The 27,570-nt window shown below is 50.9% G+C and overlaps 1 protein-coding gene across 1 annotated transcript in view; it reads left to right on the top strand.

The window, feature by feature from the left end:
• Window positions 1-27,570, top strand: part of LOC111151945 (solute carrier family 13 member 4) — a 39,176-nt gene extending 11,606 nt beyond the window's left edge. The window contains exons 3-16 of the mRNA XM_022510183.1: window positions 4,039-4,175; window positions 6,146-6,318; window positions 6,745-6,799; window positions 9,103-9,142; window positions 10,145-10,222; window positions 12,135-12,319; window positions 15,840-15,959; window positions 16,927-17,028; window positions 18,348-18,449; window positions 19,191-19,288; window positions 19,481-19,605; window positions 23,216-23,377; window positions 24,585-24,722; window positions 26,798-27,570. Coding sequence (XP_022365891.1) covers window positions 4,039-4,175; window positions 6,146-6,318; window positions 6,745-6,799; window positions 9,103-9,142; window positions 10,145-10,222; window positions 12,135-12,319; window positions 15,840-15,959; window positions 16,927-17,028; window positions 18,348-18,449; window positions 19,191-19,288; window positions 19,481-19,605; window positions 23,216-23,377; window positions 24,585-24,722; window positions 26,798-26,935 — 1,653 coding nt within the window. The 3' untranslated portion in view covers window positions 26,936-27,570. The remainder of the gene's footprint in view (window positions 1-4,038; window positions 4,176-6,145; window positions 6,319-6,744; window positions 6,800-9,102; window positions 9,143-10,144; window positions 10,223-12,134; window positions 12,320-15,839; window positions 15,960-16,926; window positions 17,029-18,347; window positions 18,450-19,190; window positions 19,289-19,480; window positions 19,606-23,215; window positions 23,378-24,584; window positions 24,723-26,797) is intronic.

Raw genomic sequence — 27,570 nt, forward strand, 5'->3', positions numbered from 1 at the left:
CAGCTCGGGCTGGGGGCTTAGCTCCGTGCTGAGGGGGAGCCACCCCCATCACCCACTCCTGGGGTCTAGAGGATTTTCCTGTAAAATTGTTCGGATGTCCAGAAGAGCCTCAAAGTAAGTCCGTTGCCAGAGGCCACCCCTGGTCTCCTAAGGGCTTGCCATATTCCCACCATTCCTAGAGGCGCCCACAGCTGACCTGCAGAGCGTCTGCATTTCTGGGGTACCCCACCCCGCCAAGAGCTGCCAGATGGCCACGTCAGGGCACGGTGAGATCCACCCCACCTCCTGCGGTCTCTGGCTGCTGCCACCAGGAGCAAGTAGAGTGGCAATGTGGAAAGGGTTGGGGGTCCAAGCTGGGAATAAGGTAAACCTGAGTTTGAATTCAGTTTTGTCACTAACCAGTCTTGAGCAAGTTGTAATCTGTACAAACTGCCCTTTACTCTTCACTCCCCTGAAAAGGGAGGATCTAGAAAACAGCGACCTTTCAGGGAGCTAAGGGTTCTCCCCGTGCGCAAGCGCCTTCCCCAGCAGGGAGGATGGGCTGGCCCTCAGGCCTCCTCCACCGGGGTGGCCCCAGGGAGGCCAACTCACATTCCTCCTGAGCTGAGCCTGCTGTCCGGAGTGCCCTTCTCCAAAGTCTAGGAACAGAGCCACAACCTTTACAAAAATTGTTCTAAACATTTAAAACCTAACCTATCTAGAGATCAATCAATAATTCCGCCTTCAAAGAAAATAATGTTTTAAAAGCTCATCACTAATGGATGTCGCCTGTGATTCACTCACTTTGAGCTAGTTAGTGAAGGACCCCATGCGCCGGCCCTTCTGTCCTTGGGCCTCTGCCTTCAGCCCGGCTCCCACTTCACTGAGAAAACTTGGGGGAATCTTTGGTTTTCAGGCCCCACCTTGCTCCTTCTTATTTCATTTCTTTCTCTTCTTCCCTCCTTCGGTTGTGCTGACCTCCCTGGCATTGCCCTCAGTCTCATCTTGAAGCTTTTTATCCTTTTTCCACTTCTTTAATAATATGGACATTTATTGAGCACTTCCTGTATGCCAGGCACCATTCTAAGACCCTGTCTGCGTTATCTGACTCGAGGCCACGCCATGACGGATTAAACGAACTGTGTATCGCGACTCTCACCACTGAAGACATTGGAATGACGGGGCCATGGGGTTCCATGGGTTGCCCAAAAGCCTTCAGCTCATCTGCGGGGAAGCCACCCTTCAAACCCAGCTCATCGGAACTCCAGAGCCCATGGTGTTGCTCCTCTCTGCACCGCCCTTCCAGGCAGCCTCCCTGAACACATCTCTTCTAAAACACTGTCCAGGAACACCTCTACTCTCCAAGCTCAGGGCTCTGGCAAACAGAGAAAAACCGCAGAGCAGAAAAGCAGAAAAGGCAAGAATAAAACCACCACTGCAAACATCACAGACTCCGCGGACTCTGCTTCCAAGAGGAGCGCGCGTTTGGAGATCCTGTTCCTCTTGGCACATAATTCTAACGAGCTTTGTTATCTAGTTTCCCAACTCAGAGAATATCAGTTTCAGAAATTAGGTAGTGGGGAAAGGAATGCCCACAGCAAGCAGGAGTAAGCAATGCAGGTTGGAAAACGATGAAAATAACCCTCAAGAATCCTGGAACCCACGTGTTCCCTGAGGGGTTCTGAATAACCAAGGTTTTATTGTAAAACCAACCAAACAAAAAAACCCACTGGGCTGGACAACTAACAAACACCACTATCAGATAGAATTTTGATTTATGAAAGTGGAAAGGCAGCTTCGTGGCTGGGTCCACTCTGTGTGCTGATGGCCACAGAGCAGGTCAGCCTTTGCGTGGAACACCGAGGGACAGAAAGACCTGCCAAAAATCCTGGTCGCCCGCCCCACAGGCTAGCTGATTTGCATCTGTCATTTACTCTTGACAACAGCTTTACAAAAGGTAGAGACGCACATGATCTTAGAGGCCTGAATGAAGCCCAGAGAGGTTGACTAACTTGCTGACTCTAGAGCCCTCATTCTTGCCCACTTGGCTGTGCTGCTTCTTAAGCACAAACTATAGCCAAGCTGCACGTCCCAAGCACATGACACCCATCGCAAGGTGGCAGGAGGGCACGCGAATAGACCTAAGCCCACCAAACACCAAGTATGAAAACAGCCCAGAGCCCGTCTCCCAGCTATTTAGGGCCAGGGTCAGGACTGTGATCATGAATGAAGACAGGAATGTGTGCCTACGCATGCTCTCACGGAGACCAAGAAGACTCCCCTAGAGTTGAATTAGACGCACGGCTTCCGGTTGGCCCACCCTGACATGTTGTGTAGTAGCTTTGGATTCAGACACACCTGGATTGATATCCCACCCCTGCCCTGCCCCTTGCGCTCTGATCTTTAAGATTTCCTTAACCCCTCTGAGCCCGCTTCGTCACCTGCCAAGTGAGGTGCTAACAGCGCCTGTCTCCTAGACTGTTGATGAGAAAGTGAATGTGAAATGGAAATGTCCTGGCAAGGAGAGGGCCCTCTGAGCAGGGCGGTTCCTTTCTCCTTCCCCTTGAAAGGAATCCTGAGAAAGTGGCCTCGCCTGTCCTGTAGGCTCTGGGCTCCTAAAAGGCCATCACAAACTGGTATTCTACTATGATATGTGCCAAAGAGGCAGAAAAGGAAAATGTTGCCAGCCAGTCCCCTGGGAAAGTAACAACAATAGCACTGACCTTTTGGAAGGCCTTGCAGGGGCCTCAAGTCTCAGGGCCAGGGGAGGAACCAGTACTGAGTCTTGTGTCTTCTGTGGGTTTCCTCCTCGGGAGACAGAGGAAAAGCGAACACCAATTCCGCCCCCAGAGCTGCCTCCTAGACCTCTAGGAAAGTTAGGGTGCAGTGAGAAAGGCCCTAGATACCACCCCTTCCCCACCCCCTCCCCTGCGCCCCTCCCCAGCCCCAGCCTAAGCCTCAGGCATCCCGCGGTGCCTCCACGTCCCACTAGGGGGCAGCATCTTCACCCATGCCCACGCAGCCCAAAGGCCTATCCGCCCCTCCCAGAGGGGACTCTGCCCTAGAGACACCAGCCCAGCAGGACATCTCTCCCCTCGGGAAACATTAGCGACAGTGCCAACTGACGACTGGGTTTGGGGACAAGAACTAGATTAAGCAAAAGCAGGGGGCTGCCTTCCCCCTCTGTGACCCCAACAAGTCCCCCACCTCTGCCCAACCCCCATCCAGGGTCAATAACTTCTATCTTTGTTAACAGATTCTTCTGGAATTAAGCACCATATAGTATTCTTATTTGGTATTCTATTTTTTAAGAGTTTATTTTTAATCTTTATACCCAACGTGGGGCAGGAACTCACAACCCCAGGATCAAGAGTCGCATGCTATCCCTAGTGAGCCAGACAGGCACCCCTCTTATTTTATATTCTTTTTTTTTTTTTTCTTTTTTTTATTTATTTGAGAGAGATGAGAGAGAGCATGAAAGGGGAGAAGCAGACTCCTTGCAGAGCTGGGAGCCTAATGAGGGTCTCGATCCCAGGACTCCAGAATCATGACCTGAGCCGAAGGCAGTGGTTTAACCAACTGAGCCACCCAGGAGCCCCTCTTATTTGATATTCTTATGTTAATTCTCGAATTGTCACTTGTAGACATTATCAGTTGATTTCCAACGACAGCAGATGAGGATTTTATCCTCTTAGCACCCTCTCCTTCTGCCTCCCGCTTCCCAGTATAGGTACCCCACGGTTCTGGTTAATTCAGTAATCAAAGTTTAACAGTATGATTATATAGATTGTGTTTATTTCCAACACCACATATTTTACTATATTTACATTTCCTGCCTTTTTCATTTCTCCTGCAATGAGAAATGTCCTTGTTTTCCCCCTTTAAAGAGGGTTTTTATTATATACGTCAAACAGTCAGACAAAATGTCAAGCAGTCGGCTGCGCCAACAGCCCTCACCTCCGTGCCTCCTGCTTGCGGGTCTCTAGGGGAGCAGCCTGAGTTGGGCTGGGCGCATGCGCCGGGCCGGGCTGGAGGGGCTGACGCGCTGCCTTCCCGCAGGTGGCCGCGGAGTACTTTAAGAACACCACGCTGCTGCTGGTGGGCGTCATCTGCGTGGCGGCTGCCGTGGAGAAGTGGAACCTGCACAAGCGCATTGCTCTGCGCATGGTCATGATGGCCGGAGCCAAGCCGGGCATGTAAGTAGCCCTTGGGGTGCCCAGCCACTCTGCGGCCCCCAGCTCTCAGGGGGCCACCTGGACAGGGCTCCTGGGCCCCCGGGTGACTCCGGGTCCGGGTGTTTTACTACTAATGGGGATGGAATGACGTCAGGGCTGCTGGGCCGTCGATCATGGAAGAGAGATGTGCGTGTGACGTTGGTGTCATTTATTACCACAGTCTCAGTAATTTATCCGGGCCACGTAGACTTCACGGGCAGCAGGTTACCAAATCCAAGGGGCCCGTTGGGTAAAAGGAGATGGACCAATGTAAGTTGTTTCTCAACTTTTTTTCCGGCGTTAACAGGGAACGGGCTGGACAGGAAAATGGGTGTCTTCTCCTCTGTCATTTAAGGAGAGGTGGAGGTTTCCTCCCATCCCATCCTGAGTTTTTGTTGTCACTGGTTCAGACCACAGCTCAGACATGTTGGCTCTGACCAGGCATCTGAGATGCCCTCCAGGCCCCCAGCCCTGTCCTCTTCTCTGCCTGCTGTCGGCAACGCCAAGGGGAAACATTCCCAACCTTGGGGAATGTGCGGCAAAGTCGGGATTGACAGTTCTATGTTGACCTCTGCTGCATGGAACAACCCTACCCTTCTCTTTCCTTTGGCATATGGGTCCCACCTCCTTCTATTTACAGCTTTCTTAGGACATTTTCTGTAAGCGGCCCTGACTCCTTTGGGAGTCCGATGGGGCATAAATGAACAACATGGTACCAGTTTCCAACATGAGTCCTCTGGATGAATACAGGTTAAGCCTCAAAGGAGGTTCCTGTTTCCCACTTAACCACAGCTTAATTTGGCGTCATTTGCCCCGTCACTCAGTAATCACCTTGGACCCCACACTCAACCTCCCAGACACACAACGGCATCTGCAATTGTGCTGGGGACTCTGCAGCTCTTTGAAACTACTGTGTACTCACACTCAAACTCAAGAAAGCTGATCCCACTGATTTCCATGCTTCTTCACTAAACTCCTCCCCATGCGTGTTTCCACACCCTGTCCCCCCCCATGGTGCTCTCTGTCTGCTGGTGGGGTTCCCCAGGGCAAGCAAACTCCTGTTGCCGTCACCCTAAACAGAAACAGCACCATTTGGCCTGCCTGACGTAATCCACAGAAAAGGTGTTCCCACATTGCACCACGTCAGGGATCCCACCTCGAGTAAGAAACATGGGGAGTCTCTATGCGGGCTGGTCTCATGGAAGTCAGAACCACGTCTGTACCGGCACACACTGTGTGTTTCCAAAGCCGAAGTGAAATAACTTGACGGTTCTTTTTTGTTAGTGTTTTCCAAGGGTTGACTCTTCAAGATACCGGCTGAAGAGGTTCACGCAGTGACAGGGGACCCTTGTGTGGCTTGGGGTGGGGCAGGGGCGGAGAGGGGCGCTAGCCTTTCAGCAAGTGGGCAGCGGGCAAGTGACAGGCAGAACTGTGACCTCCATATGTTAGTCTCTGTTTGGTCACTAGTAACTAGAGTGATGAGGCTGCAGAGAAGGGACTGTCATGTGCCCTGAAGAACTGTTGGCTGCAGGGCAAAAAAAAGAATTCCTTTATGCACCCAAAGCACACCTCATTACCAAGCCAGCATCTGCAGAGTCGAGCCTTCAGTAAGTCCCAGCTTGGGCGACCCTACAACCAAAGCTAGTCTTTGCTTAAGGAAGGGCTTCCTGCTGGGTGAGGCCATTAGCCCAGGAGGTGTGATTTATTCATTCAACAAACACGAAGGTAATGTTTACTCCGTGCCAAGCCCTGGGAGTACAAAGCTGAAATCTTGACATAAAACCCTGACCTTCTGGATCCACGCCAGCACCTCCTGACCCCGCCGCCCCTTCTCGAGGCCAGCTCCATCGGGTTTGTAGGAGGCCCCAGCGGAACCCCGTGAGAGGAGCGGGGGGCCACACTGGGTCGGCAGCCCCGCTGTGACCCGGTGCCCTGACCGCCCCGCCTTGCAGGCTGCTGCTCTGCTTCATGTGCTGCACCACGCTGCTGTCCATGTGGCTCTCCAACACGTCCACCACCGCCATGGTGATGCCCATCGTGGAGGCCGTGCTGCAGGAGCTGGTCAGTGCCGAGGAGGAGCAGCTCGTGGCCGGCAGCTCCAGCACCGAAGAGGCCGAGCCCATCAGTACAGTTTGCTGGAGTTCACCTCCCCTTCGCCCCTGGGCCCCCCTACCCGGGACACCGCCCAGCTCAGTGCTGCCCCCAGGACCCTCACCCGTGCCCCACCCCTCCCCTCCATCCCAGGCCAGCCCTTGGAACCTGAAGCTCCCTCGTGACCCTGCATTCCTGGCTCTTCCTTCTTCCCCTGCTGACAGCAGCCACCGCTGCTTCTTTGGGGGAAAGAAGCACCCAAGGGTTCTGACAACACCCCAGGCCTGTCTGTGTCCGCAAGCCCTGCCATGCTTTCAGAGCGGAGGGAAGGGTGGTGGTCATGCCTGCCTCCAGCAGGATGTGCCCTCGTTTCCCCCGTTCGGCCCCAGCCCTGAGCCCCTGCCCAGTATGGTCAGCTCCCGCCTCCACATCTCACGTCTGCTTTCCTTTTCTCCTGTAGGTCTTGAAGCAAACAACAGCCAGCCCTCTCTGGAACTCATCTTTGTCAATGAAGAGTGAGTATGACTGCCCTCCTCCCACACAGAGCCTGGCCAGGTCTATTCCAGAGGTCAGGAAAGCCAGTACTTGAGCTCCTAAACAGCTCTTCTAGAAGTATGGGCCAGCCTCGTGTCATGCCACACCACCCTCCCTTCTGCCCTGATTTCCTCTCTGTACCTGGGCACCACCTGCCAAGAGCCTGAGGACAACTCCCTCGACCACAGGGCGTTGCAGCCATGAGGGAAGAGACAGGAAGACAATCTGATTGCCCACACGCCTACCAAGTAGAACTGAAGTAGAAGAATAGTACATTTAACTAATTAATAGAGAAAAATTCATAGAATAAATGTCGTGGGAGATTCTCAGAGAATCATGAAGTATCTTCTAGATACTACATGTGGTCTCACTAGATTTGGCCTTGTCAGATATGACAAAGAAGGGTGAAGTGACAGGTGGCGGATGTGAGGACAGTTGATGAGAGAGCTGTGTGAGGGTGGAGAGAAGCTAAAAAAGGAGAAATACACCCCCCAAACATTCATGTGAGACAGATCCATTAATAGCTCATTTCTTCCAGAAATTCTATGTCAAAATGTGGTCTTCAAGGGTTACTGTGATGAATATTGCCTTTAAAGGCTGGGTGTGCAGCAGAGCTGAGTTTTGCAGTTCTGTGTCTTCTTGGGCAATGAGAGCTGCCTTGAGCGCAACCAGCGTGTGTGAGGGGAGAACGCGGAAGGGTGGGGGACAGCTCTGCTCTCCCCGACGCTGCGGCCTCCAGTCACAGCTGCCCAGTTCCCCTCCACGGCCCTGGACGAAATCTCAGGCAAACTTCACTGCTCTCTGGTTCTTTAAGGTGTTAGAGCAGAATGACCTCCTTTGCAGAGAGTCAGCAGTCTGGTCCAGACTCCCCAAAACTTCCGTCTCTCAGCCACAGCACGTCCTACCGGCTGTCACCCAGGCGGTCAGAGGTCAGAGTGCGTGGGGACAGACTTTCACCTTTCCTCCCCCCATCCTCTGGGCCCCTGCGGCTCCCTCTGTTGCTTCCAACCCCTCCCGGTGCCCTCCCCTCTCTGAGACTCCCTGGCTCTCTCCCTTGCCAAGTGCCCACATTCAGCACCTCTGAAGCGTCCCCTTAGGGCGCCCTCTGCAGAGCGCCAGGCCTGATGGCAGCGGTGAGGCACTCCTGGATGACCACGCACCCCCAGCCCTCGGTTCTGTGCTCTGCTGCCTCAGTCCCCCATAGCCTCTTTGTTTTGGGGTGGCCTCAGCCTCTTGGGTAGGGCCTCTTCAAGACAGCTCTGGCCCTGCCACCTTCTGTGTGCACCACCCACTATGAGACTCAGAATCATGACCTGCTTTTGTTCTTCTCTAGACCTAAATCTATGTCCCCAAACTCCGAAGCAAAAGCTCAAGTTGGCCCTAGAACTCCCTCAGCAGAGTGCTGGCAAGAGCCGGGCCATTCGCCGGGTGAGAATGGCCATCTTCTGGGGTGGCCGGCACCTCCCATGCTGTCTGAGGGGCTCCGGGCCTGCCCTCCTCACCCAACCTGGGAAGGAATGGGGGAAACATCATACCGTTCCACTCCTTCCATGCTAGCAACCCTCTCCAAAGAATGCTTCCGTCTGAGCCCCATCAACTCCTTACCCTCCCCTTGGGTAGCCTGGACACTGTTGTCTGCCACGGGACTCCAGTCCTGCACATGTGTCCAACAGCTGTCTTCACACTGACCTCATGGCACCCACTGTCCTCAGAACTACAACAAACCAAAGCACATGTTTAGCACTGAGCACAGCCAGTAATGCTGTGGTCCAGTTCCCACCTTCCTCTCACCCCCATCCTCTTGCTCTCATCTGCCTTTCTCCATGTGCAGCCCAGGCCCCCCCTGCTCCTGCAACCTCAGATGAGCATTTCACAAGTTTCTCCTTCTAGACAGTAACCTTCACCAAGTCAGCTGGTGAGAATGTGGTCAGAGGCCCAGGGGCTCCTGGCCTACTGTGTACGTGCAGGTAGTAATACGTGCCATCCATCTGTTATGATGATAACGGTGTCATGAGGACTAAGGTCCATATTTAAGTGCTTGGCTCCTAGAAAGCCCTCCCTGTTACTTGCTAGGAGGGTCGGCACTGCTTCTAAGGAAATGCTGTGTCTCCACAAATCCTGACAGCATCTCTGGAAGGCCAGGAAGACTCGGGTGAGATTAGTCTTCTAATCTGACCCAACTCCAGAGTGGTCACTTACACCAAACACCAGTGGGAGCGGGGGCGTTCCCATCTCACGAAGTCTGGTCCACTAGTGTTTTCCCATTTCCTTTGCTTTGTTCCAGCACATCGACTGTAGACTTCACCTCGCTGATGCATAGCAAGGTAAGGCTTTGGGGTTTTTCTGTGCTTTAAGATCACTCGGAAGTCCCTCAAGATACCTCAGGGACAGAGATGCCAGGCAGCTTATCCTAGAGCCCAGCGGCAGCCACTGATGCGAGGACACAGAGATGCTCACACGAGCCCAAACATGAGAAGGGCTGGACCGGCTCTGGACGAGGGCTTGCGGACCTCTGAACCTTGGCCCTGAGACGGCTTAGCCTCATAAAGGGCAGGTTAGCCCTTCCCGTGGAAACCCAGTACTCAGCCAGCCAGATTTCCAAGAGTCACAGATTCACCCTCAAGATTCCCCGCAGTGGGGATTCCATATAAAAAGGGTCACATTTAAAGATTTACTTATTTATTTTAGAGAAAGAGAGCATGCATGTGTGTGAGTGGTGGGAGGAGCAGAGGGAGGGAATCTTCAGGCAGACTCCCTGCTGAGTGCAGAGCCCACCACAGGGATCTATCCCACTAGCCAGGAGATATAACCTGAGCTGAAACCAAGAGTCAGACACTTAACCGATTGTGCCATCCAGGTGCCCCAAAAGGGCCACATTTATAGAGGAAAGCAGAGTTTATGGCCTCACCTCTTCCCCCAGAACTGGTTTCACATTTTCTTACATCAGCCCAAATTTTGATCACCCAACTGTAGACTCTGTTGTGGTGAGATTGTTTTGTTTTGTTTTGTTTTGTTTTGTTTTGTTTTGTTTGTGTTAAAGAAAAATGAAGGATTCTTCATTAGCTAATGAAGTGCCAGAAAGTGAAGCTGTCTGACAAGGACAAAGTTCTGCCCTGCCAGATTTCAAAAGTCTCTGCAAATGGGCTGCTTCATACCCGCTGTGTCTAAGAGGCATAGTGGACTGGCTCCCCATGGCACACTCTCCCTGGCTTCTGGTCTCCGATGGCCACAGTGCTGAGGCGTGGGATGCTGTGGGGCGGTGATGCGCCCCTCTTGATGCCCACCATGTCCTCTTCCTGACGATGGGTTGGTCTTTGTCCCCACAGAACGTGAATGGTATGCCCACGATCACCAGCCCGGGCAAAACAGCAAATCCCCAGGGCAAGAAGCAGCACCGGTCCCAGGTAATGGAACTCAGCCCCAGGTAATGGAACTTGGAGCTTCCCAAGGGGCTCTGGTCTTGAGGTAATGAGGACATCGGTCTGGTGCTATCACCAGGCCCTCCAGCCACAAAGTCTGGCCTGCGGGTTCCATGGAGTTAAAAGGTCTAACTCACTGTGGATTTTAGCAAGTCATGCCACCATCTGAGCCCATTTGTTTCTTCAACTCTAAAAGCTGGGGGTTGGACTAGATCAGAGGTGTTCAGATATTTTCTCGAAGGTGCTTCGGGGACAATGCAAATACTCAAATATTTGAGTGTCCTGAGATTGTAAGGAAACTGCTTTTTTGTGTGAATGAGTATCTTCCTGCTACTTGCTCTACCACGGAAACAAAATAGATCTTGAAGCTGGCCTAAAATTGTGGCTATCACTTATAATCCTTGATTTCACATTTTTGTGTCCATCCAAATAATCTCAAATACTTCATTCACATCCATCTTCAGTATAAATAACCGACATCATTTCTGAAACTCTGATTGTGTACCAAGCACAGTGTGCTGAACATTTTGTCCCTGTCTTGGCTCAGGGAGGTGGCAGTCTTGAATTCCATTTCTGCAAATGAGGAAAAGAGATGATGTCACGTGCCCAAGGCCTCCAAGCCAGTAGTGAGAGGAGCATCTCCATTCAAATCCAAGTCTCCCTGACCACATGTGTCTGCTTTCAGTTATAAAACAGATGGAAGCTGATTAAATGCTACATTATGTTTTATATATCAGAGGTCCATAAATATTTTCATTAGAAGAAAGGATCATAGAAAACCACTGGCCCAGAGAATCTATGAGGTCTCTTAACAGCGCTGATAATGAATGTCTCAGGAAGGCTTCAAGGGTCCAGACTGACTTGGGCCCTCCTATGAGGTGGGGCACTGGTTAAGGGCTTTGAGAAGGGAGGTTTTTCCAGGTTTTCCCAGGATCTCTCCTGCTGACCTTTGCCGCAGGCGGCTCCTGGTCTCATAAAGACTCAGTGGGGGGAGCCCAGGCCTGGGGCGGGGGGCAGAGGGTTCTTGCTTCTTCTTTTCTTTTCTCTTCTTCTCTTTTCTTCTTTAAAGATTTATTTATTTATTTGAGAGAGAGAGAGAGGGCTGTGCAGTGGGGAGGGGCAGAGGGAGGAGAGTCTTAAGCAGGCTCCATGCTGAGCTGGGAGCCTGACATGGGATTTGATCCGCGACAAGAGTCAGACACTTCACTGACTGAGCCACCCAGGTGCCCACTTGCTCCTTTATCTACACTAGAGGCCAGAGGTCAGCAACCTTGCACCCTGAAAGGCCACCATCTGGGCCAAGCAGGGCTGGAGAGGAGCACCGAAGGCTAGCCTTATATGCAAGAGGACGGGGAAAGTAGGGAGGAAAACCAAGAGGCAAGAAGCAGAAAAGAGTGAGGAGAGAATCACACACTGGATTCCCTCTGCCACCCAAGGCTTCTTTCTCAGTCACCTCCCAGTCAGGACCCTCCCCGCAGCTCCAGAAAGAACCACCAGCTTCCTTGAGTCATTCACACCCAAAGCGGACAGCAACCACTTTTCCTGGAGTTCAAGGGAAAATAGCATGCTGAGACTAAGAACTAAAGTAGTAATAGCTTACCATGCATTAAATGCCAGGACGTGTTCCAAGCGCTTTACATATATTACTTCGGTGACTCTTCCCAATGATCTGGTGGAGAAAAGAGAATTTTCTTCTTTTTGCAGAAGCGTCTGCCGCTCCGAGGGGCCGCCCAATTTGGTGCACAGTAGAACTAGGATTGGGATTTGTCTTTCCGACACCCAAACATCAAACCTTTCCACAGCACTCTGGTGCCCCTGCCTTCATGCTTCATGTGCTGGACAGCCCACGTGGGGTTAGAAAGATTCACTGCTTTTTGTTTTTTGTTTTTTTTTACAGGAAAAGCCACTCGTCCTGCTCCCCGGCCCCAGGAACCAGGAGCTCAACAGGAGGTACAAGTCCCAGCATGACCAGATGATCTGCAAGTGCCTCTCACTGAGCATATCTTACGCTGCTACCATTGGAGGCCTGACCACCATCATCGGCACGTCCACCAGCCTGATTTTCTTGGAACACTTCAACAAGTAGGTAGCTCGCCTGGCCGACCAAAGATGTACTAACCGCCCACTATGTGTCAGGAGTGGCACCAGGGGCTGAGGATAGGGCAGGAAAGGGAACTAGAGCCGTTTCCATACCAAGAGGGAAAAGAGACGATGGAGCATGACAGTTCAGGGTGACTGGAGACGAGTGGGGTTCTGCTGGGAGAGACCACGGGGGCCACCCAGTCCACAGAGAGGACACGCCTCCCCAAGGACGCAGCCAGGGAAGCAAGACTGGAAGCACCATGGGCCACACTGGGTGAAGGGAGGTGTTCCAGACAAGACAGCAGTGAGTGGGAGGACTCAGAGGCAAGAGAACAGAACACGTACGAGAGAATGGGAGAGGGCAAAGGGAGGCCGGGGAGGTGGACACGCAGATCACAAAGGACTTCTTGAGGCCCACGAAGGACCTTAGATTTTATCTGAAAGGCCGTGGGAAGCCTTTGGAGAATTTTAGGCAGGGAGTGAGGTGATAAGATTTATAGTTTTGAAAGCAGGCTCTGGACTAAAAAAATGAAGACAAAGCATGCCTCCTTTCAGCAGAAAGACAACTCGGACACCACTGCAGACACCCCGGAGAGAGCCGGCGGTGGCCTGCTGACCGAAGCAGTGATGAGGAGAGATGGTCAGATTTGAGAGATAGGCAGAGATAGGCTTGACCAGAAAGAACCAGAGAGAGGGAGAGGCCAAGTCTGATTGTCAGACTCAGGGCCTCCACAGCTGGGGGAACAGAGTTGCCCTTGATCTAAATGAGCAAAAAAAGTAAGGAAACATTGACAGAGAGGTTGAGATGGCCAGATGGATACACAGCACTGAATCTCAAGAGAGGTTTCTAGGCTAAAGTCATAGATTTGGAGTCAGTGGTCTTCAGAGCTGTCTTCATGAGCACCCAATCTGTATAGTCACACCGGACCACCGTGCTTGGAAGGGCCCCACGCTTAACTTCATGCCCTGCTTTCGTCATCTGGAAATTCTTTTTTTTTTTTTTTAAAGATTTTATTTATTTATTTGACAGACCGAGATCACAAGTAGGCAGAGAGGCAGGCAGAGATAGAGGAAGCAGGCTCCCTGCTGAGCAGAGAGCCCAATGGAGGGCTTGATCCCAGGACCCCGGGATCATGACCTGAGCTGAAGGCAGAGGCTTTAACCCACTGAGCCACCCAGGCTCCTCTCATCTGGAAATTCTTAATCATTTTTGAGCAAGCGGCCCCATATTTGCATTTTGCACCGGGGCCAACATTTGTTGATGGTAGTGGGTCCTGGAGGGATGCATATGGGAACTGAATCCGGGGAGGGAAGGAGATCGATCACTCAGGGAGACTATATAAAGTAAGAAGAGCAGAGGCCAAAAATATGAAGCTGAAATATTTAAAGTAGACTATAAATGAGAGAACAGTAGGTATCACACGGGGAAGAGGAAAATCCGGTGTCATTCTGTCCAAGTGAAGAAAGTGTTCAAGGAGGAAGGAGTGGACCACAGTGTTTACAGTGGCTGAATGACTAAGCAAAAGAAAGACCAAAATGTGTCGATTCGAGTTGGTGATGTGGAGGTTACTGGGACCTAGGCAAGAGCAATTGGTCAAGTGATTGGAAAGTGAAGCCAGACCTCAGGGAGTTGAGGAGTGAGCCGGAGGTGGGTAGACAGAGTGGTCTGCGACAAGAAGGAGAGGTATGGGATGATGATACAGGGACAGTCGAGTGGGGCCAAGGAGGGTTTTAAGATGGGACACATTGGAATGTTGATAGGGGTGTCCAAGTGAGAGGAAAATTAAAGATTGAGAGAGGGGATGATTGATAGAGTGATGTCACTGAGAACACAGGAAGGCCTCTAGAGCAGAGAGTAGGGAAACGGATCACAGACAAGAGGAGAAACACACCTTTCATTTTAGCAGGAAAAGGAAGGAAGGAAAGAAGGAAGGAAGGGAGGGAGGATGGGGGGTGAGGAGAGGGGAGGAGGAAGGACCAATGAAAGGTTAAGACCCAAATCTCCAAGATCTGAGCTTCAGAGTTCCTCACACCTCATCACTCTGTCCAGACTCTGAGTTTCTGCTCTTTAGTTTCTGATTCACTCTGTGGTTGGGCAAATTCATATTCTCTTAGTCTCCTTCCTGGGTTTTGTCGTGGTACATAACTGTGGCTTATGTGGACAACAGGGATCCTGTGAAAGGATGCTGGGCTCCCTGGATCTCCACTGGTCTGAACAGCCACCAGACTGGTTTTCTTGGCATTGGTGAACAGACCGCCCCCACAGTTCGTTTTGGCTGTGTTTCAAAAATTTAGAAATTAGTTATTACTCTTTCTAAAGTGCTATAAATGGGAATAGGCTCACACATGTATCCACAAAAGTCTACTTAATCTATTCTAAAACTCATTCCATTTCCTGGGTCCAGGAATAGGGCATAGATTTCTGTGTATGGAGAAGAGATGATGCAGCAGACTTGATGCCTGTTAGCCCAGTACAGGCCAGAGTGAGTCACTCAATGACTTCTACCCTCTGGTATCCTTCTAGCTCCAAAAGCCTTTCTTTCCACCCCCACCCCCCCAACCAGTGACCCACTGGCCCTTAGGGTAGGCTCAAGCTGTTACAATTTCCCAAGAAGCGTGTGGATGGTAAAGGTAAGTCCCTGATCAGGCCACAGGGCAAAAAAGCAGACGTCCCTACAAGGACAGACGATGAAACCCTCTTTACCTCCTGTGCTTCCAGTGCATTCCCTGGGGTGGGGAGGGGTTCTGCTTTTGGTCTTTCTCTTTTTCCACGCAGCGCCTAGTGTGAAAGGAGGAGCAGTTTCCTTCCACCTTAGAGGTGGGAGAAGAGCCCAAGAGGAAAGGACACAGGTCTTGTCTAGGCTGAAGTCATGGCTCACGTATAGCCCATCCAGGCTCCCCAGGAAACACCACCTGGGCTGGGGGCCACAGCTCTTCCTGATAAATGATGAGTCGTCCAGGTCACCTCCCTGAGACCCTAGGACAGCAGTGGACGTTGATGAACAATTTGGAGATTATAAGTCACGGTTCTCCTAGGGGCGCTGTTCATACCTGGAACTTTGATGATGCTCTAGAGTCCAGACTTGTCCCGAGTCAGCGCCATGCATCCCCCCAGCCGCAGCTCACGGCAGCTCACGTTCCTTCAGGGACTTTATAAACCAAGTATACCAGACGCCCCTTTGCATTCTCTGTTGTCCTGAACACCAGATGAGTAAACTTGTAAGAATCTTTACATAAATTAAGAGCAAAACAGCTCCCGCATGGTTCTCCTGAGCGCAACGCACGCGGATGTCAGCGGTGTCAAGTCTCGTTGCTTAGGTGCCGTTTCTAGCTTACTTCGTGATGCTCGGCTGGGCCCTGTACAGTTCCCAGCTGTCACATACGTGAGTTCTAATGTGTCACCACGTCCTTACCATTAGCTCTGATGTGTGTCTTCTTAGGGAGCCGTTAGCTTATTGCCCCCAGAAACCACATGGGAATCCAGCCTTTTCTCATCACTGACCTGGTTCTTTCCCTCCAGCCAGTACCCAGCTGCGGAGGTGGTCAACTTCGGCACCTGGTTCCTCTTCAGCTTCCCCATCTCCCTCATCATGCTGGTGGTCAGCTGGTTCTGGATGCACTGGCTGTTCCTCGGCTGCAAGTGAGTCCCAGGGCCCTGCCAGCGAGGCCCCGAGGCTCTGCTATCCGTCCACAGTCATGGCAGGAGCCCTGGGGAGCACCCCCCAAGGGGGAGCTGCCGAGTGACGACAGAGGATGCGTGAGGAGAAGACGCTGGACTAGACGGGGGGGGGGTCAGCGACACCCCCTTCTAGACACTCTAAACATACATGGCCTCGGCACTTCACTATGAGCTCTGCCATGGAATGTTCTTAATTCCAACTCACTGGTTAAAGGAACCGTCAGACTTATAAAAAGTCTGGATGGGAGGGTGATTAATGTAGTTTCTTTTCCCTCAAAACATACAGAGTAATTTGAACTAACTTAAAAGAAACGTGACTCTAAGTAGAAGTTTCCTGAGGCTTAGTTTTATAGACCTGAGCGATTCACACATAGTAGTTGCATGAAATATTCACATACCTCTCAAAATCGTAAGTTAGATATTCCCCTTGCAATGTTACTTCTGATATTAATCTGCCTAGCAAGCTTTCTTCATAACCGTATTTCGATCAGCCTCAAACACATAAAGGGAAGATATATATGACTCCCATTGTTCAGGGAATGTTCTCTGAGCTGCCTTTTTTTTTTTTTTTTTTTTTTTTTTAATAACTCAAAGGCTACTGTCAAACCAGTGATAGCTGTATATTCTGTATCTCCGGTATGTAGAAACTACTGCGCATAAATACACTCACCCAAGTCTGTGTGACATGATACTTCACGTCAATACACCAGAGATGTACCCGAATGGATATACCTGGAAGCCTAGGGAAGGGCTGGTGGGAGGCCATGTAACCTGGCAGACGAAAGTCACAGGAGAGCTGGGGGTGGAGAGAAGAGGGGACAAGTGACCACAGCAAGCCAGGAGTTTAGCATTTGCTTAATCCTTTATTTCTCCCAGCCTCAGAAACACGTTTCCTTTATTCTTCTGTTCTTTCTTTCTTCCTTCTCAGTTTTAGAGAGACCTGCTCTCTAAGCAAGAAGAAGAAGACCAAAAGGGAAGAGGTGTCAGAGAAAAGAATCCAAGAGGAATATGAAAAGCTGGGAGCCATTAGGTAAAAATCAGCCATTCACCCTCTCTCCTTCTCCAGGAGAGAAAACATAGCAGGTATAGTGAGCACACGAGCAGCCTTGTCCTCCGCGGTCCCAGGAGCTGGGGAATTTTCCACAACTATGAATCCAGGCATTTAGAGATGCTATTGAACGCCCAAGTCCAATGGGCCAGATTCCAGGTGGCCGCCCTTCCCCTTTGCCATTTCCCAAGTTCAAGGTATAGCCGCAGCGTGGGGGTGGGATGGCGCACACAGGGTAGCTAGGGAAAGAAGTGTGAGACAGCACAGCCACCCTCTTGGGACAGGTCTGATTCCCCATACAGCCAGCACCCCACACTGCTCTGCATGGGCCACGACCAGGCCTGTGGCCACTCCAAATACTCCTGCATTTGACGCCATCAAATACAGGCCTGAAGACAGAGGGCCCGAGGATTCACCACCCCGTCAGCCATTATCAGCTTCCCCCAGTGACCCCCACAGCCTATTTGGTGCCATATTTCTCCTTTTGGGGCAATAGGCAGCTACAGCTTTGGGCAAAAGGATCCCGGTATAAGCAGTATTTTTAAATGTTTTAATTTATAAAAGGAATACCCATTCATTGTAGAGCATTTAGAAAATACAGGAAAATATAAAGAAAAAACTAAAAATGACTTCTCTTTATTCAGTGTTAACTGTTAACAACTGTTACCATAATGTACTCTTCCTTCCATGCTTTTTTTGCACAAAATTATATGTATTTTTGCTAAACTGCAGTCCAAACTGAGCACGGTTTTATGGCTTGTCTTTTTTCACTTAGCATTAGTCTGTCCTTATATTCCCAGGCCGTGAGCTCTGCAGTGCGGGCCTGATTGCTGGGCGCATCTCACCCGAACCCACAGTTAGACCAAAAAGTATCTGACGCCACGGGACACCACTGAATGCGTAGATTGCTTCCACTTTCAGTGTTTAATTTTTAAATAGATAATATACCATCAAATTCCCTCTGAAAGGTGGCAGCTGCTCCAGTCCCACCCGCCAAGCGCTGCGGGCCTTTTCCAGGGCTTTCTCCCGGAGGCCACACTCTGTGTGTAGAAATGTGTGCTGCCAGGCCACCTCCTCCCTTCCCGCCTCTGCTGCTCTAGGAGACGTGGGTGACATGGGTGACGTCACGTTTTCTGGCATCTTCTCAGCCTTCTTCTGCTTCAGTCACTTGGAGCAGCGGGGCAGCCACTGTTCTGTCTCCAGGACGGGGGCTCTGAACACAGGTGCGCTCCCACGCAAAGTGAAAGAGCGAACAGAAACCTCCCCGGTCCTGGAGCGGCTTTCGCTGTTGTATCTTACAGCTACCCTGAAATGGTAACTGGATTTTTCTTCATCCTGATGACGGTGCTGTGGTTTACCCGGGAGCCTGGCTTTGTTCCTGGCTGGGATTCTTTCTTTGAAAAGTAAGTGCTACTGTCGCCTCCTTAAGAATCACCCCATGACTGGACCCTTCAGGCAGCTCCCACCAGCGTCCCTCCTGCACTCGCAGGGGCAGCAGTGAGCCCAGGAAGCACCCCGTCCCCCTGAAAGCGCCCCCTTCTCAGGGAAGCCAGCGTGGAGTCAGGAAGAAAACACAGTGTGCAGCGTCTGGGGGAGTCCGGGGTTGGCATCTGGTGCTGCCGGGACCAGCCATGTGACCTTGTCTTGTTACTTAAGCTCTGGAAACCTCAGTCGTCTCGCAGGTGGCTCTGAGGCTTAAAGACCAAATGCCCCTGGGAGAGACGGAGGATGCGGCCAAGGCCTTGGCCCCCGGGCCACCCCTGCAGGACCCCAGAAGGCTGCCCCACAGCTCTCTCCACTCGGCTTCTCAATCAAGCAAAGACACACACGGAGATGCAACCTTTGCAGGAAAGAGAACTCATCCTTTTCGAGTCTCCTTGACCGAAATAACTCCCGCTGTCTCCTTCGAACAGGCGCATACAGCCACACCAAGACGTCTACCCTAGCCAGGCCCAGCCTCCAGACTCCAAGCCTTGTCCCCTAAATCCACCACTGGCTCGCAGGGCAGCAGCTGCTGCAAGGCAGGCTGACCAGCCCCTAGACTGGGTTCTAAAAAGAGGCACTGTGTTCAGACAGTCCTGAGACACCGTGCTCCCCTCCCCCTCCTGACCCTCTGCCTCCAGCCCTGCTCGTCTCTTTGCTAGGAAGGGCTACCGCACCGACGCCACCGTCTCTGTTTTCCTCGGCTTCCTGCTCTTCCTGATCCCAGCAAAGAAGCCCTGCTTTGGAAAGAAGAGTGACGGTGAGAGAAGTTCAAGGGAAGAGGTCGGGGCTGGCTCTGGTCAATCATACCCAAGTCTGAATTCTCAGAAGAGCCTTACCAAGGCCATTCTGAGTCCCCCCGCGAGTCATTGGTTCATCAGTTAGGCTCTGTCTCCACAAAGCCCACCCACAAGGATTCATCGGGCTCTTCCCCTGTCTACCTGTGGTCCAGGACAGAACGAAGAGCCCTCACTGGGGACAGAGCCCATCATCACCTGGAAGGACTTCCAGAAGACCATGCCCTGGGAGATCGTCATTCTGGTGGGAGGAGGCTACGCTCTGGCTTCTGGCAGCAAGGTAACTCTTGAATTCTGTTCTTGGACCAAAGATTTTTTAAGCCGCTTTACCTAATGAGTCATTTTGATTCCAGGAGGAAGATTCAGAGGCTCTGAGGGAGAGGTGAAGGTTCACCCCAGGGAACAGTAGAGCCAGATGTGGATCCCCCGTCCTGCCCTGAGCTTCTAAGCTCGTGCTGAGAACAGATGTACAGATCAGCTGTGCTAGGGAGTCCCTCCCACCTCACTCACGGGCCCACAGGGCCACAGGCAAAAGATTTATCGGCTTGTATAGTCGTCTCCTGGGCATTTGACAGTGGTGGTTAAGATATGTGTCTCTAAGGGTCCAGGACACCCCACATGGACACACAGCAAACTGGCCCTCAGTCAGTCCATCTGCTTACGTTCAGCCCCGTTGGAGAATGTGCTAAAGCTAATGTACCTGCTGTGCACGTGCCTTGATTCCCTGATTGGGAGGGGCTGGGATGCGATCTTATAAAGGGGGCCGGTGGGAAATAGTTGGGTTTCCTCAAGTGTTAGCCCTTCCTGAAATAGGAAACGATCCTCCAAATCAATCAGGTTCACAGTTTCTCCCTCAGCTTTCGCTCTGTTCATTAATGTGGCTCACTCTTTGCCCACTCGTTGAGGGCCACGCCTATCTGCATCACTAATAGTAAGATCACAGAACCTTCCACTAGGAAGGAACCTTGGACACTGAGTCCGGTCTCCTACCCGGTGAAAGAGTTCCCTGTGTGACACCCCTGGGCTTGGACAGCACCAGTGACAGGGCACTCCCTGGGCAGGGAATGAAGAACTGTTCTTTTCTTTTAGCTCAGATCTGTGTGCCTTCCACTGTTGGCTCTGGCTCCGTCCTCTGAAACCCCAGCCTAGGTAGTAATTATCAAAGTCATAAAAAGTTACTAGATCCCCTTAGATCATCTTTTTTCCCCCCAGGAAACTAAAACTCCCTAGTTCCTTCAACCATTCTTCAAGAAGTAGTGACCATTTACCATGCTGGTCTCTCCTCATGACTCACTACACTTTGCCCTTGGCCTTATTTAAACGTGGTCCAGTCTACTGCAGAGTAAAGGAGTCATATTACCCAAGTGCCATCTCTCACCTCTGATGCAAGCACCAATCTGTATTTTTATGGAAGCTTTTATAAGGCATCACTGGCACTCAGATCAACATTTATATTGAACTTGCAGCCAACTAAGACTCTCATTCTTTTAATTGTTAGCCACTATTTTTTTTTAAAGATTTTATTTATTTGACAAGAGAGAGATCACAAGTAGGCAGAGAGGCAGGCAGAGAGAGAGAGAGGGCGAAGCAGGTTCCCTGCTGAGCAGAGAGCCCGATGCGGGGCTCGATCCCAGGACCCTGAGATCATGACCTGAGCCCAAGGCAAAGGCTTTAACCCAGTGAGCCACCCAGACACCCCAATTGTTAGCCACTATTAAACATCCCATCTTACAGCCAATCCTGTATATGTGCTGCTGTTACTTCTAATTCCAAGTTCAAAATATCATACTTATCTTTACTTAATTTCAGTTGTTAGTTTTGGCCCAAGTCCAGCCTGGGAAAAAATTTTTTAACCAAAATTTTGTATGTATTACAGATAGCATACTTGGTATTTCTGTAAAATATGACTCTACTCATTTTAGTAATATAATTCAAGTATGCTATAGGTGATTCCTACCAACTTTGAAATAATTTCAGTCTTGATATGAGGAAAATCCCATGTAAAATGTTTTTGTATCAAGGTTTAAAAAAAATAAACTTCCTTTGTTGTGCTTTTTTCTAACTTGGCAATCTAATTTATCAATTTATTTCAAATTACACTATAAAATAGCTTCTGGAAAAAATTGCTATTAAATTTTTTCCACTTTACTTCTGAATACTATCTGGATAATGTGCTCAGTGGAACTCCATTTCTTTATAAGTGCTGTTTCCACTCAGCTAACTGCTCTTCCTCCCCTTTGTCCCCTGGGTAAGGTTTAATGTGCTCTAAGAGGTAACAGTCACAGAGTTCCTTTTGGCCTCAAGGCTCTGTACCAACCATGAATTGCTGTAGTCCTCACATGTTGGATTTGCAGCTCACGGGCAATAGAACAAAAAGAGAAAAGTGCTCTAAGGGGGTGCCTGGGTGGCTCAGTCAGTTGGGCGTCTGCCCTTGGCTCAGGTCATGATCCCAAGGTCCTGGGAATGAGTCCCACATCATCAGGCTCTCTGCTCAGCGGGGAGTCAGCTTCTCCCTCTCCCTCCTGCTCCCCCTGTTTGTGCTCTAACAAATAAATAAATGCAATCTTTAAAAAAAAGAAGAAGAAGAAAGAAAGTGCTCCCAGGTAAAATGGCCACAGCAGAGAGAATTCTGAAGGCTTCTGGTCACCAGCTGTCTACGGGCTTGCCTTATGGTGGCCAGGGTGCTGTCAACATCAAATAGTCTTTGGTGAATTCGGAAAAGGGGAGAAAAAGCAGTCTGCCAACAATGTGGTGAGGCTGTCCTTAACAGTAAAATATGAGTAGGACTTATGGCTTGAGGAAACATAAAATGTCTCACCTTGCTTTGGGCCCTACTCTCCATGTCTTTAGTGGATTTGCAGTCTCTAGGGTAAGCAGAAACAGAGCACATCACCCACAGAAAGGAGAGAAGGCAGGGAGGGCAGGAGAATGCACACATTAACCTGTTTTTAGTACAAAAATCAGTGGTGTCCTTTATTTTCTAAGGGAGGGAAGGAATCTTCACCATTGGCAAAGGAACAGCCTCCAACCAAAGAAGTTAGTCCAAGTGGGAAATAACTCATTTATTGGAGTAGATCTGTATAAATTTTGCTAATGGAAAAGGTTCAAGAGCAGCAACATGCCTTCTTATCTTGTGTTGTGAAAAAGCACTGGTGGACGGCAGATCCCGACGTCAGCCGTGATGAGACTGAACCTGACACAGGACGGACCACCACAGAACCGGCCAGGTGGTAGAAGGTGCAGAAGGTGCCACCTGTAGGCCGGCCAGGTGGCACCTTCCCACTGAGAGCGGACAGACTGGGAATCCCTCTATGCAAAGCTTCTGGTGTTCAGCCATGCCCACGGACTCCCCACAAACCACAGGAAAGGTTACTGTCCAAGGACGTTGATAATTCCCCCCCTTTTACCAGTGATAAGAGAGCTAGATTTCAAAAGCAGATTAAGGATTATACTGGGGAGTCTGTGTCAGGATCACCGTTGACTGATGCACAGAGTGAGAATATCAGAGGCTGGAGAGAGTAAGGAGAGTGAAGCTGAGAGGGCTGTGGCCCCAAAGATCTCCAGCCCCTGCCAAGCCATCGTGGCATAATCCTGACAAGAGTCATAGCCATTAGGATGGGCAGCTCTCCATGCGCTGTGATGATTGTCCAGGAAACCCTGAGACTGAATGTTACACAATCATAAGGAATTTTCTAGGCTGTAAAAACCACCTCATCATCAAATCAGGAATGCCTCTGGATCCCGTCTGCCTGAAAGTAGGAAGGCAAATTAGATGACTCCTAGTGTTTCCTTCCAGCCCCCCAACATCCCTGACCTTCTGGAGTCTAAGAATTCCAGGGGGAATGTGCTCTTCCTCCTCTCTTCTTACTGTATCACCCATCTCCCTGCAGAGCTCTGGCCTCTCCACGTGGATTGGGCACCAGATGTTGTCTCTGAGTGGCCTCCCACCGTGGGCTGTCACCCTGTTGGCATGCATCCTTGTGTCCATTGTCACAGAGTTCGTGAGCAACCCAGCCACCATCACCATCTTCCTGCCCATCCTGTGCAGCCTGGTGAGTAGGGCAGGGCTCCCAGATGTCAGGACGGGCTTCCTCGGGCCCAGGGAACAGCTTCCCAGCTCTACTCTCTCCTCCGGTCATTGACACAGACTTCACTGATGGGTGCTCCAGCCACAATTTGGAAATGAAGCATTTCAAATTAGATAGACAGACAGATAGACAGAAATTGTAGCAAGTGTCTAGAAACCCTTTTCTGAAAGACTAGGATTAGTTTAGAAACAGTCTTGAATGGAAACAAGAATGCACAGAATACCCGTAAAACCCTAGGATTCCAGTTCCTCACAATCATTTCTTTCTCTCCTAAGACCTAAGAGTAGGGCCAGAGGGAGAAGTAACTACAGAAAATGGGGGCAAAATGCTCCCAGAAGTACACTCAGCTGTAAAGACCAAAACCACAGCTCCATCACCGCCTTCCCCATTTCTCTGTCCGGGAGGGTCTGAGAATTAAGGCAATGCCAGCCTTATCCCATGGTCTCAGAACAATTTGTTATTCATGAGTGAGGGGAGGGACGCATCTCCCAGATCTCAGCCTGGCTAAGCAGACCCCAGAGTAATGCACCAGACACAGTGCTTCCTCTGTCCCACTAGTGAGGTGGACCCAGCAAATGAAGGCTCCTCCCCACCCCCAACAAAATGAAACCCTTCCACTCTCTTTAACCCCAAACTACCCCAGCCCCTGTCTTTGATGTCTGCTCGGATGTCTCCTTCCAACTGTGCCATCCTCTCATCTGTGTGAGCACGGGAGTACACTCAGTGAAAACTCAGCAACATGGAGGGCGAGACCACGGGTTTCAAATCCCATCCAAAGCAAGCATCACCTAGAAAACACCTTAGTTCTACACTCCAAGGATGAGAGACCCCCACCTCAACCAAAGCAGCTTATTCATGGGATTTGAGTTTGAAGAATGACTCTCTTGGCTAAAGGATAAAATTAGTCCAGCACCAAGAAATGAAACATCCCTTCTAGGAAGGAACTCAGAGCCCATGTTTCCACGGGAAGTGACTGAGCAGCATAAGCCCACTTGGGTTGCCGAGCACTGTATGCCCTTGACGGTAGAGATTTCACAGCCCCCAACACACGGTATCCAGCCAAGGTTAGCCAACACCAAGCCAGCATTTAAAGCATGTTTGTGATGTTAAGCCCAAGAAATGCAAGCTGCATCTCAACGCTGATGTTTCTGTGAATTCTCTCTTCTCCTAGTCTGAAACGCTGCACATTAATCCACTCTACACTCTGATCCCAGTCACCATGTGCATCTCCTTTGCAGTGATGCTGCCTGTGGGCAATCCCCCCAATGCCATCGTCTTCAGCTATGGGCACTGCCAGATCAAAGATATGGTAAGTCGCGGGTACCCTCTTGCTGCAGTGAGGACAGGGACAAGCGAGTGGCTCCACAGCCTCCTGAAGCTTATCATTTTGGAGCAGTGTCTGTGGTCTGTCAACACTCAGTCTAGTGTGGTCAGAAGAATAGTGCTGGCAAAAAGGCCTTCCGCCGGTCCACAAGCACCAAGGATAGCAGGAATGTGCTCTCCCACCCTTACCCGGGATATACAGAGACAGCTGGAACAGACACGACATGCAGCCCGGGGGAGGCACAAGGCCTGCCTCGGTTTCTTCACTGGGCCAGTGGGGACATTCATTGCAAAAGCTGCTGGTTTACTCACAGAAGCGAAGTAGGAGAAACCGTAGGAACCTAAGGTGAAAGGTCTGAGGGGACAGGGCACTCCCACTGAACTCTCCCCAACGCCAGCCCCTGAAGCAACAATGGCAAAATGAGGCGCCCACACTTCATTTCCTAGTTCTCAGCTGGCCCCCCACAAGAGATAGCTCTGAGGAAACATCTGGTCAGTGTTGGGCCTGTTTACCCTCCGCCCCTCAACCTATACTCACTGCTGTGCTCCTGGATATCCAGGCCACTGGGGGATGGAGGAAAGGGGAAAACTCCTAGTTACTGGGGCTAGGCTGTCTGAAATAGGGCTCAGTCTGCCTTGCTGAGGGTCTCACACATTCTTGTTCACTAAAGTCCAAACTTGTTCCCAGCAGCCCTGTAAAAAGCAAACGGAGGAAAGGGAGAGCTTCAGGCTAGTGGCAGATATTCAGATCTTTCTACTCATCAAACCGCTCATGGAAGTCATCTGTGACACTTCAGGGAAGGGAGGTCACAGCCACACCCCTCCCCTCCCCCCCCACCTCTTAGTGCACAACAGTGTCTGCTCAGGAGAGTTGGGACCAAGCTCAGTCCCAACTCTCCCATTCAGCCACTTCCTCTCCTGGGTACCCCACCATTCACTGCTGCCCCCCACCACCCCCCGCCATCTTTTCTGGAATCAAGCGATCAGAGACAGCGCCTTTCAAAGGCACCAGATGACAAGAAGTAGGCCAGTCGCGGGTTCTATTTCCAGCCCGGGGAACTGACCTGAGGCCTCCATTTCCTCATATGCGAAAGATGGCAGTTATATGCTCTGCAGGGTTCCTTTCAGCTCTGAAGGACTTTAATTGAGCCCCTTTAGAACCTGCCTCCTCTGGCTACAGACCTGGGCAGTTGTCCACACCCAAAGCCCAAGGGGAAAAATGATTTATAAGTCTGGGGCTCTGGCCAGAAAGTGGAGAAGCAATACATCTAGTCACCTGCTTGGAACAATTTCCTAGCATTCATTTTCCCTCACAGCTTTCCCAACTCTGTGCCAGCCAGCAGACCCGTGGTGGCCACAGCAGTGTGCTTGGGTCCTCCCTGACAGGCTACCAGCTATGCCTACTGTCCATTATTCCATCTGGCCCTGGCTCTGCCATCCATCATCCCTCACACCCCCCTCAGCCTGTGTCAATTCCATGGCAGAAATGGGAGGGTTCAGGGTCATGGAGGTGACATTCCCTCAGCAGAAAGCAGCAAAGCTAACATGTCTCTGTCACCCTCCCATGGAGGGCTGAACACAGGCAGCTGGCCTGGTTCTCCAGGTGAAACCAAGATACACCACCTTCCATAAGCTGTTCCTTTGGTAAGGGAAAACAGTTAACAGTAGCAGAGGCTTCGGAGAATCAGGCCTCTCCTACAGGTCCCCGTATGTGTCAGCACATTAAAGGCTCTAAGAAGTTCCTGCCTTAAAGCAGTTCCCAATCATGTAGCTACAGGATCCTTGCGTAGTGTAACTCGTAACATTCTAAGACCTGGTGTTCCCAGTACATGCCTTCTAGACTTCCACTTGGGAGTGAGAACCCAAGTGGAGATGGTCCTGAGGGCCTCTCCCACCCTTCCACAGTCCCGAGCCACTCTTGGAGGCAGCACTACAGATCCCTGGCAGTGACTGGGCACAGATCAGGGCCAAGGCTTGGGTGGGGGGCACTGCTATGTAGCACTGGGGGATCTGGGCTACTGCCTGCTCAGTGACTACGGTGGGCTGGTTTGTGTCCTACAGGTGAAAGCTGGCCTGGGGGTCAATGTCATTGGCCTGGTGATCGTCATGGTGGCCATCAACACATGGGGTGTTAGCCTCTTCCACTTGGACACTTTTCCTGCCTGGGCGAAGGTCAGTAACATCACTGATCAGGCCTAACACAGGTGGGCAAACGGTCCAACTGAAGGAGCTGCCAGCACCTACCAGAATCTGACCAAGAGGCCAAGAAAGCCACCAGGAGCACACAACCGACACCAGAAGATTCTGCCGTCTGCCACCTCAAGTGAAGTGCAGCAAGCCTCCGACAACCAAAACACATGCCTGCATGTTAGTGCCTTCTGCTCTGCACTCCCTCCTTAGCACCCTAGTTCAGGGAAACCTGTGGTCTTTCTCACTTCCTGTATCTTGAGCTCTCCAATTCTTTCTGAAGACCGGAAGAGAAAAAAACCTTAGTTACCCCTCAGAGGCTAAGCCTCACAAACTAGCCTCACTAGGTTTATTCTTAATATCTTAACCACTTTTTAGGAACTGAGGGGAAATCCAAATCATCCTCCCTACGCACAAATAATGAAACCAGTTACATCTCCTCTTTTGGAGGAAAATCTCCCCCCAGAATTTTCCCTTCAGTGTTTCTATCCTAAGCTCTCACCACAAAAAGGCAATCTTGATTAAGTCCTCTTTGTGGCAATCAGTACTCTTTTATCATTACTTAAGCATCTCCCTCCAGTGGCTTCTCTCTACCTTTGGCACCAAATTCCCATAAAGAAATAGTATCCTCCTTTAGAATGGGGTGA

Source organism: Enhydra lutris, unplaced genomic scaffold (genome assembly GCF_002288905.1).
Source record: "Enhydra lutris kenyoni isolate GAN:26980312 unplaced genomic scaffold, ASM228890v2 scaffoldscaffold27, whole genome shotgun sequence".
Lineage (NCBI taxonomy): Eukaryota > Metazoa > Chordata > Mammalia > Carnivora > Mustelidae > Enhydra > Enhydra lutris.